Source organism: Gopherus flavomarginatus, chromosome 2, assembly GCF_025201925.1.
Source record: "Gopherus flavomarginatus isolate rGopFla2 chromosome 2, rGopFla2.mat.asm, whole genome shotgun sequence".
In the NCBI taxonomy this organism is placed as follows: Eukaryota; Metazoa; Chordata; order Testudines; family Testudinidae; genus Gopherus; species Gopherus flavomarginatus.
In genome coordinates this window covers 98,470,671-98,486,367 of record NC_066618.1, presented here as the reverse complement: position 1 = coordinate 98,486,367, position 15,697 = coordinate 98,470,671, and the positions used below count along the sequence as shown (strand labels likewise).

General features: G+C 38.5%; 1 protein-coding gene across 4 annotated transcripts in view; it reads left to right on the top strand.

Moving 5' to 3' along the window:
- The window catches only part of EGFR (epidermal growth factor receptor), a 217,374-nt gene extending 202,324 nt beyond the window's left edge, over window positions 1-15,050 (top strand). For 3 of the 4 annotated variants that reach the window (XM_050937671.1, XM_050937670.1, XM_050937668.1), the window contains 8 exons: window positions 2,902-3,057; window positions 3,877-3,952; window positions 5,673-5,819; window positions 10,879-10,976; window positions 11,849-12,016; window positions 12,129-12,176; window positions 12,411-12,516; window positions 13,619-15,050. In XM_050937671.1, coding sequence (XP_050793628.1) covers window positions 2,902-3,057; window positions 3,877-3,952; window positions 5,673-5,819; window positions 10,879-10,976; window positions 11,849-12,016; window positions 12,129-12,176; window positions 12,411-12,516; window positions 13,619-13,995 — 1,176 coding nt within the window. In that variant the 3' untranslated portion in view covers window positions 13,996-15,050. The remainder of the gene's footprint in view (window positions 1-2,901; window positions 3,058-3,876; window positions 3,953-5,672; window positions 5,820-10,878; window positions 10,977-11,848; window positions 12,017-12,128; window positions 12,177-12,410; window positions 12,517-13,618) is intronic. The other variant, XM_050937669.1, reaches the window with a different exon arrangement.
- Window positions 15,051-15,697: the final 647 nt, after the last annotated feature.

The following is a 15,697-nucleotide window of genomic DNA, read 5'->3' as shown; positions in this document are numbered from 1 at the left end:
TATCCACAAACTACACAGCTCCTTTTCCCTCTAAGACTTTTGTAGTGTACTGAACACAATACAGTCAATAAACTTTATTCAGAGTATCATGCAAACCACCCCTGTTTCTAGTCTGTCTAATTTATATTGATTACAGCACCTTCCTGATTTTGCCATTTTTTTTGGAGATTTTATCTCCTCACTACATTTCCCATCTTCCCCATTATTAATTTCTATGGGGACAAAATTGGTCCTAAAATTGTGACATCTCATTAGTTACACTCTTCTGCGCATCTGAACTGTTACCATTCACAATTGTTAGCGTCTGTTTGATTTTCATGCCAGTTCACCCTCCAACTCAGAGCAACTCCCATCTTCACAGCTACTGACTGTCTGTCATAGTCTTTTGTGTGGTTCTTTACAAAATGCTCTTCTTAAAATCCACATAAATAATGTTTATAATTTCTCCTATCAACATTTTCTTTGTTACTACATCCATAAATCTTGTCAAGTTTTTGGACATGATCTGCTTCTTTAAAAACCCACACTGTTGTTTTTTCTGTAAATCCTAGCAAATCTGTTCATCTCTCTTAACTAACAAGCAGGAACAATCTCCCTTATTAGACCCTTTCACAGTTTATTTTTGTTTCTCTTCCTGTGCCTTTGAAATCATTTTTTAAAATACGTTATGGCTCATATATTTCATTGGTGTACAGAATGACTAGCTTTCAGATAAAAGGGTTTTGAAGACCACCTTCAAACTCAATCAATACAAAATGGGGAATGACTGGCTAGGTAGTGGTATGCTGAAAAAGGATCTGGGGGTTATAGTGGGTCACAAAGTGAATATCAGTCAGCAATGTGATGCAGCTGTGAAAAAGGCGAATATCATTCTGGGATGTGCTAATAGGAGTGTGATATGGAAGATAATTGTCCAGCTCTACTTGGCTGTGGTGAGGCCTCAGCTGAAGTACTGCGCGCAATTCTGGGTGCTACACTTTAGGAAGGAGGTGGACAAATTGGAAAGAGTCCAGGAGAGAACAACATAAATGATAAAAGGTTTAGAAAACCTGACCTATGAGAAAAGGTTAAAAAAAAATCTGGGCATGTTTAGTCTTGAGGAGGAAGACTGATGTGGGGACCTGATGATAGTCTTTGGATATATTAAGGACTGTTATAAAGAGGTCGATGATCAATTGTTCTTCATGTGCTCTGAATGCAGGGCAAGAAGTAATGGGCTTAATCTGCAGCAAGGGAGATGTAGGTTAGATATTAAGAAAAACCTTCTAACTATAAGGATAGTTAAGCACTGCGCTGGAATAGGCTTCCAAGAGAGGCTGTGGAATCCCCATCATTGGATGTTTTTAAGAACAGGTTAGACAAACACCTGTCAAGGATGGTCTAGGTTTACGTGGCCCTACCTTAGTGTAGGGGGCTGGACTAGATGACTTCTCAAGGTCCCTTCCCACCCCACATTTTTATGATTCTATATGAAGAAAAGTTGTTGAGTGGCCTTAAGAATGTATTATAGTCCTCTGGTTTATAATATATAAATCGTGATCCTGCACACAGTTAAGAATGTGTTTAACTGTATATATGAACAGCCCATTGTCTTCTGTGTAACACTAAGCATGTGCATAAGTATTTGAAGGATCAAGGTCTTAAGTAAATTAATCTAAGACTGATTCCTTGCCTCTCAGCTGCTTTGAACCTCTTTACCAAAACTGATTTAGCAGGAAAATTCTCTTCTTCCAAACTAGATCAAATGATTTTTCCAATGTAGGCTGTTTTTTTATTGATAGCTCAAGGTTTTTTGTTTTAAAAGCTCAGCTCATTAAAGTTACATTTATTCAATTACGTTAACTTACATAGTGGCATTATGCCAGTTTGCTGGGGTGGTTTATTTTGGCAACATTAACCACCCTTAGTACATTGATGAGGTTTTGCTTAGAAACTTCACCGTAAGATTTGGAGGTGGTCCAATTTAATGGTGGGGCAAGAATGGGAGTGGGAGCTGGAGAGAGAATGACTCCCCAGGTGCTTTGTCATCGCGTTAATAGGATCCTTTTCGTGCTGTGTGTGTAGACTGAAAGTGCTTTCTGTATTAACTGTTCAAAAAACAACAGGGAATGATTGTAGTTCCTAAAAAGGATCTTGAAAGAAGCTTAACAACCTGAATGGTTCTCTCTCTTAACGCAGTTCACACGCAAAGGGGTGATGGGGGGAAGCTCCAGGGTCAGAAATAAATGTTAGGTTCATGGCATAACAAAAGTAAACCAACACCATTAACCCTTTTATCTGCCTGAAAGAGCTTTACAATCAGTATGGAGAAAGATGTCCTATTCTTCCCTAAGAGGAAATTGTATAAAAAGAGCATACATAGTATGTCAAGTGTTTTCTATTCACTGGGGTTACTGAAACTGTTTCAAGGGGAACCTGGAAAAGATCTGTGTCATTGAACTCAGACATAAAAGTACAGGGTTTTTTGTTTGGTTGTTTTTCATCATCTCTGGAACAATATGCCTGAGTATTACCAGTTACAAAAGAGGGTCTGCCACGATGAGGCAGAGAATCAATTGCTTGGTATTATTACTTATTTTTGATTAAACTGGAAGAAGAGTCTAATGATGTATTTATAGTATATGTGAAGTTAACCTGTAGGTATATCAACATTGTATATGAACATGGTGGCCAAATTCTACTCTGACTCACACTGAAGTCACTCGGTGCACAGAGCAGCATTTGGCCCATTGTTAAAAGTAACATCCTGTATGTAGACTTCTTGGGCTTGATCCCAGTCAAGCTGTGCCCATTTACCCAAGCTGGAGATCTGACTCTTTATCCTCCCCTCTCCTGTACAGAATGAGTGTGGGTGATAGAGAGAGAGAGGTATGCCAATTGCATGTCATACGTATATTGTAGGGAATGAGCTACTTGGAAGAACGTCGCTTGGTGCACCGTGATCTGGCTGCCAGGAATGTCCTTGTGAAGACTCCTCAACATGTGAAGATCACTGACTTTGGACTGGCAAAACTGCTTGGTGCTGAGGAAAAAGAGTACCATGCAGAAGGAGGCAAAGTAAGAAGTAACAGAGAACCATCTTTATGTGTTTCATTGGATGTAGATATTTGCACTTGTGTATGAATCTTCATTTTAAAAATGAGACAAACAGGGTGGAATTTTCAATTAAGCATTGGCTTAATTCTGTTCCCATTGTAGCCATTGGGAGTCCATTGACTTTAATGCAAGCAGATTAGCCCCTTCAGTGAAAACAGAGGTAGGCCAATGATGAGCCCTTTTGAAAATCTCCACCCATAATGTCTGGGAAAAGCCAAGATGAACTTAAAAAAAAAAGGGCAAGGCTGAATTCTGTCATGTAGACAACACCGAATAATGTGTAGTTTATGAACAGAAAGGGAATACTATATATTTATATATGAAGAAGGGCCTGTCAGATCTCATTCAACACCCCTGTTTGAGAGAGTATGCTCTAATGAGAAATTCAAGAGAAGCTGCTGGTGAATATTGCAGAGAGAATAAATGGAAACCATCTGATCTCCAATCAATCTTCACTGTACAGCCTGGGATTGGATTTGTGCCCTGATCTGATATGAGATGTTTAAACAAAAAAAATCTTATAAAAGTTCAACTGTTAAGAATTTTGTAAAAGTGAGTAATCAGAGATATTTGTACTAAAAAGCAAAATATTATCCAAGCTCCCAGACTCAGAGTGACAAATCAAAACAATGATAATTGATCCCTGCAAAACTCAAGTTGCTTGCTGTACATCTCAGATTTTCTGCCTATGGTCAAATTATTGGTATAAACAACTCTGTATAAACAATATTGTTCCTAGATTTGAGGTAGGTGTCTTATGGCTTAACTGGATCTTCCTAGGTTCCTATCAAATGGATGGCTTTGGAGTCCATTTTACACAGAATCTACACCCATCAAAGTGATGTCTGGAGTTATGGTGAGTCTAAAAATGTGATAATGATTTTAGATGGGTGAGAACAATTGTAAGATTTGTTAGGGACACTACACTACACAGCCAATTTTTCTCCAGAAATTCAGTCATCCTTTTATGATATTTATAACAAGATCTTAATACCAAAATGTTGGGAAGAATAAATCTTAATGATGGGCCAAATCTTGAGCTTCTTAATGAAGCAAAACTCCCATTGATTTGAATAAGTAATGAGATTTTGTCCTTGAAAGAGACACAGTCATATTGTTTTTATGCATATATACACATTTGGGGGGGACAGGGAGGTGCATGTTCTTTGGAGAAGTTGTGCAGGTATACTTTCCAAACTGCACAATGTTAAAAGTAACCAACCTTCCCAAAAAGTAGCATGATAACGGGAGGTCAGCATAGCTAACCTAAAAGCTAAAACCATTGTGGCAGACTGACAGATTGTGTAATTTGGGCCAGATGGTCTGCTGATGTAAATCAGCACATCTGTTGTCTTCAGTGGAACTATGCTGAGTTACACCAACTGACGATGGCTAGAAGTAATTACCTTCCTGAGTCCATGAGCAAACAAGTGACATAGTGACTAAGTACAGTTCACAGTATTCCATAGGGAATACATTTGAAAGGTTGTAGACTCATAGCCTTTGAACTAAAACATACAGAGACTATTGCAATTGAATAGGTAAAATATTAGTTTCCCAGAAAACAGCATGTTTAAGGTAGGCTGAATTTTGGGCTTGAATGCCCATTACATTGGCCTATAGGTGTTTGAATCAATATTTGATTCAAAAAGAAATTGTGTTGTATGGTCATTTAAAGCTCCATAAAGTCAGGTTGTTAGGATACCAATCTCTTTTATGTAGGAATATACACTAATTGTTTTTTTTACTGAGAGCAGACCTGAGAATTCATTGTATACACGCTTCCTGGAGTATGCCAACCTCTAATTTAGGGGAGTTAGGAAGAAATTTTCCCTGGGAGCAGGTAATTTCATAACGGCTGTAGCACTGTTTCTTTCACCTTTCTGTGAAGTGCTTGGAGATAGATAGACTAAAAAGACCTTGGGTCTGATCAAGTATGGAAATTCCTATGTTCCTATTAAACCACTTAAATACATTTTCTTCATGTCCAAATTCCTATTTTAGGGCCCATGCAAATGGACAGCATGATGTAATGGCTACAGCATGGAATAGGTGACGTGCTGAAAGAAAATATCTTCCTGCAGTTAATTTAGAAAGCCTTCAAAGAGAGGAGATACTATTTTACCTCCAAAGAGATTATTTAAAACAATACCAAACCTTTTATTTAAAAAAAAAACACTTTGTGGGTTGGAATCAGTAATTAGCAACCTAATACCTTTCTGTTGTAAGGAGGTGAAGTCATGAAGTAGAGTTGAACATTGAGATTTTACCTTCTGTAAAATCATAAAAGAAAGAAAGACCTGATTATATCAAATTGTAACTCAGACTTCATTAAAATGGCTACATCTGTAAGAAGGAACATTTTCTTCCTCCATGAACAGTTGGCAAGTGAATAAACAATGATGGCCCCTTTAGTGAGCCTTAGCAGCTCTAAAACAAAGGTTAATGCCTCCACTCTCTCTCTTATATATGCTGTTCCTAGGCCAAACAGACCAGGTCTGCTGTGCTTTGGGAAAATCATGAATCCTTGCTGACCTGATGAGACTTTAACATTGTCCCTTTCTTCTACTCTTCAGGTGTCACTGTTTGGGAGTTAATGACATTTGGATCAAAACCGTATGATGGCATCCCAGCCAGTGAAATTTCATCTGTCTTGGAGAAGGGCGAGCGTTTGCCTCAGCCTCCTATCTGTACTATTGATGTCTACATGATCATGGTCAAATGTGAGTTCAGTTCTTGTACATGTCCATGTAGTTCATATTAGTAAGAAGGAAAATGGTTCTAGTTATGGAACGTTTGCATGCTATGCTGTATTCCTGAGATTCACAGGAAAACATACCTATGTGTTATAGAAGAGTAACATCACTGTGGTATGTTCAGACATCTCATGCTTCAGACAAGACAGCAGATTTTTCTTTAACTAAAGCTCACACTCCAGATTCTCATTTCTCATCATTGTGGTGGTGAACATGGTATAAAAATTTAGATTAAATTTAGATTACACGAGTGTAAATCCAGACTAACAGTGGAATTACTCCAGAATTACTCCAGTGTTGGTGAGGTTAGAATATAGCCCCAGGTTTCCAATTTTGTACACTGACTCATCAGTCCTGACTTCTCTTCCTGTGTGTTCATTTCATTCAATAACAAACACAATACGAAAAAATGTCTGAGAACCGCAGACAATCACAATATTAATGGCTGCACATGAAGACTTTGAGCCAGGATCTTGAGCTTCATAACTGGTCTGACCCCCAATTTTTTATTACTTATACTCAGATACGTCATTACAATAAATGCACAGGAGCTAGCAGATTTGGCAAATCAAGTTTCTGTGGCATTGGTTCCATGTCCTTATTACTGTAAGTACATTAGAAGACATTCACAAGCAGCCCACTTGGTGGTGTTTAAACACTTTCTTAGATAAAATGTACAAAGTCCTCAATGACGTTAAACTTTTCTTTGGCTCAAAGAATTTACTTCGACTAATGTTATGGTTTTAGGAGTCTCTGAATACATACTTCTTACTACTAATAACAACAATAAATCACTCTTCCAAAAAAGGTTAGCCTGCTAAAATGAGATCTTGACAGATCTAATGGACAAACTAGCTGATTTCACAAATAGCTAGCTGATTTCACAACCTCCCTTAGTGCATGGTAATGAATTTATACACATGCTATGCAGAAAAAGCACTGACAATGATACTTCACTGGAATTCACAATATTTCCTGATTTAGTGTAGTTCTAGAAATATTAAACAGCAAGTTAAGACAGGTCTGTGGTTGAATACTGATAGAGATTCTACTCAATTGGGGGGTAGGAGGGATAATAACAGAAAATGTGGGAATGGCAGAGGTGCTTAAAATCTTCTTTGTTTCGGTTTCCATCAAGAAGTTTGGCAGTGATTGGACATCTAACATAGCGAATGTCAGTGAAAATGAGGTAGGATCAGAGGCTAAAATAGGAAAAGAACAAGTTTAAAATTACTTAGGTTAGATATCTTCAAGTCACCAGGGCCTGATGAAATGCATCCTAGAATACTTAAGGAGCTGACTGAGGAGCTATATGAGCCATTAGGCCATGGCTACACTCACACTTTACAGCGCTGCAACTTTCGCGCTCAGGGGTGTGAAAAAACACCCCCCTGAGCGCTGCAAGATACAGCGCTGTAAAGCGTCAGTGTAATCAGGGTGGCAGCTACACCCGTAAGGGATGTGGTTTACATGCAGCGCTGGGAGAGCTCTCTCCCAGCGCTGCTGCTCCGACTACACTCACACTTCGCGGCAGCGCTCCGAAATTCCAAATGTAGCCATACCCTTAGAAAAGTCATGAAAGATGGAGAGATTGCAGATGACTGGAACAGGGCAAATATAGTGCCCATCTATAAGAAGGGAAATAAGGGCAACCGGGGGAATTACAGACCAGTCAGCTTAACTTCTGTACCTGGAAAGATAATGGAGCAAATAATTAAGCAATTAGTTTGCAAACATCTAGAAGATAATAAGGTAATAAGTAACAGTCAGCTTGGATTTGTCAAGAACAAATCATGTCAAACCAACCTGGTAACTTTCTTTGACAAGATAACAAGCCTTGTGGATGGAGGGAAGCGGTAAACATGGTATATCTTGACTTTAGTAAAGCTGTTGTTACTGTCTCACATGACCTTCTCATAAACAAACTAGCGAAGTACAATCTAGATGGAGTTACTATAAGGTGGATGCAAAACTGGTTAGAAAACTGTTCCCAGAGAGTAATTATCAGTGGTTCACAGTCATGCCGGAAGGGCATAACGAGTGGGGTCCCTCAGGGATCAGTTCTGGGTCCGGTTCTGTTCAATATCTTCATCAATGATTTAGAAGAAGAGCTCCGTGTAAACATAACTTGTGCCTTCCACCAACAGAAGTTTGTCCAATAAAAGATATTACCTCATCCAGCTTGTCTCTTTCAAAACCTGGGACCAGCATGGCTACAACAACACTGCAAATAACGATTAGTAAGAAGATAGATAGATATGTTTATCAGTGATTTAGATAATGGCCTAGAGAGTTTGTGGATGATACCAAGCTGGAAGGGGTTGAAAGTGTGGTGGAGGATAGGATTAAAGTTCCCAGTGATCTGGACAAACTGGAGAAATGGTCTCAAGTAAATAGCATGAAATTCAATAAGGACAAATGCAAAGTACTTTACTTAGGAAAGAACAGTCAGTTGCACACATACAAAATGGGAAATGACTGCCTAAGGAGGAGTACTGTGGAAAGGGATCTGAGGGGCATAGTGGACCATATGCTAAATATGAGTCAACAGCATAACACTGTTGCAAAAAAAAGCAAACATTATGCTGGGATGTATTAGCAGGAGTTTTGTAAGTAAGACCTGAGAAGTAATTCTGCTCTGCTCCATGCTGACTGGGCCTCAGCTGGAGTATTGTGTTCAGTTCTGGGTGCCACATTTCAGGAAAGATATGGACAAATTGGAGAAAGTCCAGAGAAGAGCAACAAAATTAATAAAAGATCTAGAAAGCATGACCTATGAGGGAAGATTTTAAAAAATTGGTTTGTTTAGTCTGGACAAGAGAAGACTGAGAGGGGACATAACAGTTTTATAAGGTTGTTACAAGGAGGAGGAAGAAAAATTTTTGTTCTTAATTCTTGAGGATAGGACAAGAAGCAATGGGCTTAAGTTGCAGCAAGGGAGGTTTAGGTTAGACATTAGGAAAAACTTCCTAACTGAGAGAGTGGTTAAGCACTGGAATAAATTGCCTAGGGAAGTTGTAGAATCTCTATCATTAGAGATTTTTAAAAGCAGATTAGACAAACACCTGTCAGGGATGGTCTAGATAATACTTAGTCCTGCCTTGAGTGCAAAGGACTGGACTAGATGACCTCTTGAGGTCACTTCCTGTCCTATGATTCGATGAGATCTGAAACACAATTTTACTGGTAAAAGATCAACCAAATAAAGACACACTCTTCTAATCTCAAAAGACATGAGTTTCTACCAAAGGGCCCATTGAAGCCAGTGAGAGTTTTACCAACGATAATGCGATCAGGCCCAATATTGTACTTAGTAATGAAGACTGTAGAAACACTTAAAGGAAACCTTAACTGAAATATAAAAAAAAATCATGTCAATTTAGAAAGACAAAACTAATAAAATGTGTAAAATAATCACTACATCAAATTATAAATAAAGATCTAAGCCAATAAAATATTAAACATTAAAATATGTATAAAATTAACTTAATATTATATATTAAAACCTGTTTTCAATGTAATGGGCCAGTTTCTGCCCTAGTGTAAATCACTATAGAGCCTTTGACTTCATTTAGAATAATTAGTAATGAAGAACAATGCTGCCCCTCCATACAGAAGTTAGGGCACAGGAAACTCATCTCAGCACTGGAGTCAACTGTAAATTGAGTTTTCTTTCAAAGTTTTTATAAAGCAAAGTTTATTGGTTTTAAAGGTACGTGACAATATTCAACCCGCAGCTCAATTAACCAGCGTGTTTTTAAAAATGAATTGACATTACTTTACGACAGCAATCATATTTCAGATTTCTCATTTACCGCAATGGTGAGATAAATTTCCTGAATAGGCTGGAGTATCTGAGCAAAGTGGAAGCCATTATTGCAGAAACAAGAATTCAGTAAACCACAGAGAGGCATGCATTCCACTCCGTGCTCCAATGAATATTTAAGGATTTAGACAAAGTGGAATAGCTTCAATAGTAGAGACTGAGTGCAAACCACCCTACAATAGTCGATAACCTAGTGGTTAGGTAGTGGGAGAGTAAGATCTGAGTTTGTCACTACTCCAGAGTGGGGATTCAAACCTAGGTGTCTCACCTCCCAATCCAGTGCCCTAACTACCAGGTTAAAGGTGACTTGCATATTCATTTTCTTTCTTTCTTTCCTTCCTTCCATCTTTCTTTCTTTCTTTCTTTCCACTCATCCCGTCCTCTGAAGCTGGTTCCTGGCCAAAACTGATAGCGTTAGATCAGCTGAAACTCCATTTTTCAACAAATCAACTTTTTGTCCCAGAAAGTCTGCCCAGTTCTGTTAGCCTATCTGAAGGATGCTGTGCATAGGAGATGATTAAAAATCAACACTTACTCATGAGGCCCTGTTCCGGTCTCAGTTACCCAGTGATTTCCATGAGAGATGCACCTGTGTAAATGATAACAAAATTGGTGCACTAGAGGCAAATCCAGATACCATCACCAGGCCAGGTACTGGTCAGATATATAGGGCAATGAGGGAGAGGAATCCTCCCCACACCATTGTGAAGTGGCTCTGAAGCTGACATAGACTTCACAGATCTGCCACGTGGAATGAGGGTATGTCAGGGCCTGCATAGCATTGGATCCCCTCCCTGTCTCCTGGTTCAGCACTCCCTGCTCCATCCTGTGGGCTATTATGTAGTGAACTTGTGTGGAGCAGGGATCCTGACTTTTAGGAGGACTATGCAAGCAGGAGTTAAAAGAGGGTACTCCCTGCATGTTGATGCTAAGCAGGAATCTTTCTGCCATGTCTTTTATTTTGTGGTCTTGCAAGAAGAGCGGGGGGTACTGTTCTTAAATGCCAAAAAGGAACAAAGAATAGAGTCTAACAAAAAGCTGATGTGAATGGATTTCTGTTTGTTATGGTTTGATGTAACAGCTTCATATGTTCCAAGCACAATACAGTTCCTATCCTTTGCATCTTATTTTAAAACTCTCTTCAGGTTTAATATCTAAGATCATTTGATTTGTGCTTTGTTTTCCATTCTGTCCCTTCAGGCTGGATGATAGATGCAGACAGTCGCCCCAAGTTTCGTGAGCTGATATCAGAATTCTCCAAAATGGCTCGAGACCCTCAGCGCTATCTTGTTATACAGGTATTGATCAGTTTGTTTTACCAGGCAACCAAGATGTCAAACGGTCACTTAGAAAGATGCCCTGGGGAAATAACAGCAAATATGAAATAATACACATGGTATGCTCACAGTTGAGCAAGCTAAGGAGTTCAACAATTCCATGACCAAATCTCAAAAGAAACCGGACCACATGAACATCAACAATATAGTCTCATGCTACTTTTTTCCGTTAAAGAAAACTGTAACACTGTTCTAGTCCATTTCCAAGTTGTTGCAATAAATACTTTAGCATATTACCATTTGCTTAAAAATGAAAAACAGAACAAAAAATAAATATGGATTGTGCTCTTCAGAACATTTGCTAACATTTAATGTGGAAAGAAGGGCTACTTAGGAGAACAGCAGCAGTAGCAGCAGAAATCTCAAATAGCCTCTTAGTTTATGGTGGAAAAAGGAAGCACAGGAAAGCTGTTAGTCTGTTTTATGGAATTATTAAGAGATTTCACAAAGGTAATATTCAATAACATCATAACAAGATTGAAAAATGTATTTTATTGAATTTACATCATGCCCCCGTTTTAAAGTCTGATATACTTGGGCCCATACAAACGCTTTCAGGACCAGTAAATTTTTCCACACGTGTCCTGGTTCAGGATTATCATCATTCGAGAAAGGAAGTTGGATTCTGAACACTTTAAAAAACAGATACTCTAGACATAGGCCTAACCAGAAACATCAGGTCTAGATTCCCCCTGAATTTACATCCAGGTCTAAATTTTGCAGCATAGGCCCATCTCCAGAACATTTGTTTTTCTCCAGAGACAAAGCTGCTTTGCTGTAGCGCAGGCAGGATGGTGTCCAGCAAGCTGCTCTTACTGTGGTTTGGTTCACAGGGAGATGAAAGAATGCACTTGCCAAGCCCTACAGACTCCAAGTTTTATCGGACCTTGATGGAAGAGGAGGACATGGAGGACATTGTTGATGCAGATGAGTACCTCATTCCACACCAGGGATTTTTCAACAGCCCCTCCACATCCCGGACTCCCCTCTTAAGTTCATTGGTATGATATTTCATCTACGTTCACAGACCTAACTGTTTAGAATTAGTCATTTCCCAGGTCAGACAATATTTTTCTCTTTTTAAAATATCTTTTCTCTCTCTCCCTTTTGAAGAGTGCTACCAGCAACAATTCAGCCACAACCTGCATTGATAGAAATGGGGTAAGTGTGAGCAGCTACTGTTAAAAGTATCTCGTCATTGTGTTAATGCTGTGAACTGAATTAAAGAATCAAGTCTTGATTTAGCAGAGATAGTGCCTCAGTTTCATCACCAGATGTTGGCTTTCTCTTCCTCCCCACCTCTTTTATTTCTGCAGATACACGTATCTGTACACATTAGCCTCTATGAAATAGTCTCTTCCATACTTGATTTCTTAACCTGTACCTTTAACCTAGCAGGGATACCCCGTGAAGGATGACAGCTTTGTCCAGCGCTATAGTTCAGATCCAACTGGCATCTTCTTGGAAGACAGCATAGATGATGGTTTCCTGCCTGCTCCAGGTGAGTACATCTGCTAGGTATCACCTGATCCTCAAGTTCATTCATTGATCAGCAACTTGGAATGCCATCTGCTTCTCTTTTAGATCTTTGAGGATTCTTGTTGATCTCTGGGTAATCATTTTCCTTCCCCTCCCTCAGCAAAGGAGGAGTCCTTCACATCCCTAAAGATCCCCACAATTCTTCGTTACTAGTCAATAAATGGGGGTGGGGAAATTGTGCAGAATTTTTCTTTTCATTTTTTCCTTGATCTTCTCTGACAGCTTCTTGACCACATATCATCCAACATCACTGCCAATCAGATTTCTACTTTTTGTTGTGGGTGCCTTATCAAGGTTTTTTTTTTCCTTTTTCTACTAATCAGACATTTCAGAAAGTCTCTTCTAAGAACTCTTTAGTCCTGTTCATTGTTTTTATTGTAGAAACTCTGCTTCTTGTTATTACTGTTTTACTGCTTTCCAAACAGAAATATACTCAAGCAGAATGGATGGCACAATGAATTACACGGTGTTGCTAACCACAGTCTCACATGTACTTGTGTAGTAGTTTGCTGGAATCAGAACTGGTTGACTTAAAAGATCAGTAAGAGTGTTACAAGGATGTTTTAATAAAACGATACACCTGCAATGCTTTGTCCTCAAATAGTACCGCAGTTGAGTAAGGGAAAAAAACAGCATTGAGCATTGTATTAGTGGGATATGGAGTCTCAGTTACTGTTGGTCTTTTTATTTATTTATTTATTTATTTTACGCATTTCCATTATCTTTAAGTATTTCTCCAGATATATGGTTGCTCTCAGCTAAACTCCCTGGCTAAGATTTCAGAACACTCCATGGGGATTTAGGCAAACATCCTTCACTAAAAGCCATGGAAAATGTGTGGCTAAATTCCCTTGGCTGCTTTGAAAATCTGATTCCTTGAACCTTTGTTCAATGGAACTTCCTGCCTTTGGCTTAGTCTTGGAATCCTGAGGAAGATCCAAAAGACTTGTGGGCTGATGTGTGAAAAGATTGTTTCCACATGATTAAAAATACACGTCAGATCATTTAAAGGACTGCATTAGTTACATATCTTAATTGCTTTTTTCTTTCTTTTTAAATCTCAGAATATGTCAATCAGTCAATCCCCAAAAAACCATCGGCATTTGTAGTACAGAATCAAATCTACAACAACGTCTCCCTCCCAGTAAACCCAAAGCCCTCTACAGCTTCAAGCTATCAGAATTCCCACAGCACAGCAGTTGACAACCCAGAGTATCTCAACACAAACCAGTCTCCTTTTGTCAAAACGGTTTTTGAGAGTTCCCCCTATTGGGACCAAACAGCCAATCACCAAATGAATCTGGACAATCCTGACTACCAACAGGACTACTTTCCTAAGGAAACTAAGCCTAATGGCATCTTTAAAGTTCCTGCAGCAGAAAATTCTGAATACTTAAGGGTAGCAGCACCAAAAAATGAATACATTGAAGCCTCAGCATGACCACAGAAAAACTCTCTCTTCTTGCAGTAATACAAACTAAAATCCAGATGAACAACCTGGCTGCTGCAGGATCAAGCTATGAACTGACAGGAGAGCAATCACAATTCACTGACAGACACGCTTTTCCTTTCAAGCTGGTGGGCTGAATTCACCAAGCTCATTTTACTATATATTTTGGGCTTTTCCTTGTCCATCCACATACATAATGTAGGCACATACCGTACACATGCATGCATGTTGGACTAGAGCAGGAACTTCCTGCAGATAAGAAATTGCAGATGCATTCCTTTTTGTTTTCAAATGGTAGCATTATAAAAAGCCATTTTGGGATTAACTGTAAGAATTCCTTTCTACAATGCATATTTTTATAAACATTTCTAATGGAATTTTGGATCTTTTACAAGATGAGACGCTTGCTTGTTGTACTGCTTTGTGACTCTCGGACCACAAGGGGGAAAAAAAAGCAATACATTATTAAATCCCCTGAGAAGAGGTTGGTTTTTTTCTTTCAAACTCTTGAAAGTTGAATAGCTGTTCCAAATTATTGGATCTTAAATATTGACTTCATTTACTGTACTGGTACAGACGGGGGAAGATGAGTCAGAGAGAAGTGTGGAGATTCTGCTTGATGAAGTAGTTTTTAAAATGGAACAGGTTGGTGAAATTTTATAACCCACAGTGTATTTAGCACAAGGACTGGATGGCAGCACACATTACTGACCACTACTGTTGGAGACCAGCAGGAAGAACTCAGCACACAGAAGAGTTATTTGTAAATGTTTATAAAATACTCACAAGTCTGTTTTCTGTATGTTGAATGCAAGCCTTTCTTTTTTCTATTCCATTGGTTAGCTCTAGATTTGTCAAATTACATTTTTAACAAAAATTTTAAAGATGTTGCTATGACTGAAAAATGAAGTGTCAGTTCCCTTTGTCTCAATTTCATTTGGACAGACTTTCCATAAAGAGCAAGGAAATGCAAAAGGTGTTAATTGGGTTATTTGTGAGAGAGCTGGTGATCAGAATGCAACTGCACTAAATTAAACTTGGCTAAGACAAAAATGCAAAAAAATGCAACCTAAGGAAATGAGATTTTGTTTTTTTTTAAATAGCTCAGTCAAAAAACGTTTTTCATGTATAAAAATTGCAAAGAAAAGGGGGAAAATACAACAGTATAGTCTGTTAAACTTGTGGCAGAATATTGCCAATTGCTGTACCATTGTGCGGGAATCTGTTGTCTCTTACACGACTACAGCTGCTGTATTAGGGTGATCTTCTTTTATGCGAGGTATAAAGAAAATACAGAGATAATTGATCAAAGAAGAAAAAGAATAGTCTGAGGTGTTTGAATGCAATTGCTTAGTTTACTCTTCTGAAATCAGGGGCTGGGAATGCCACAGGCTTTTTTGAAGTCCAAGCCTGGTTGTCTAATTGTCACAGTGGAATAGTCCAAATCAATATTTGATTTAATAATAAATATACAATATATCTATTGTACATAAAAACGTAGCACAAAAAGTTACAGAGATTCTCTTTAAGTTGTATGTAGTTTTTAAAACTCCTGCAGTTCTTTTAATACCTTTTTTTAAACATTTTTGCTGTCTTCTTTGAAAGGAGTAGGAAAAAAATGGTTAAAGTATTCATTCAAAGAGTAGTAGTAATATGGAGTCATCGCTCCACTGCGTTGGTGGAAGGAATATTT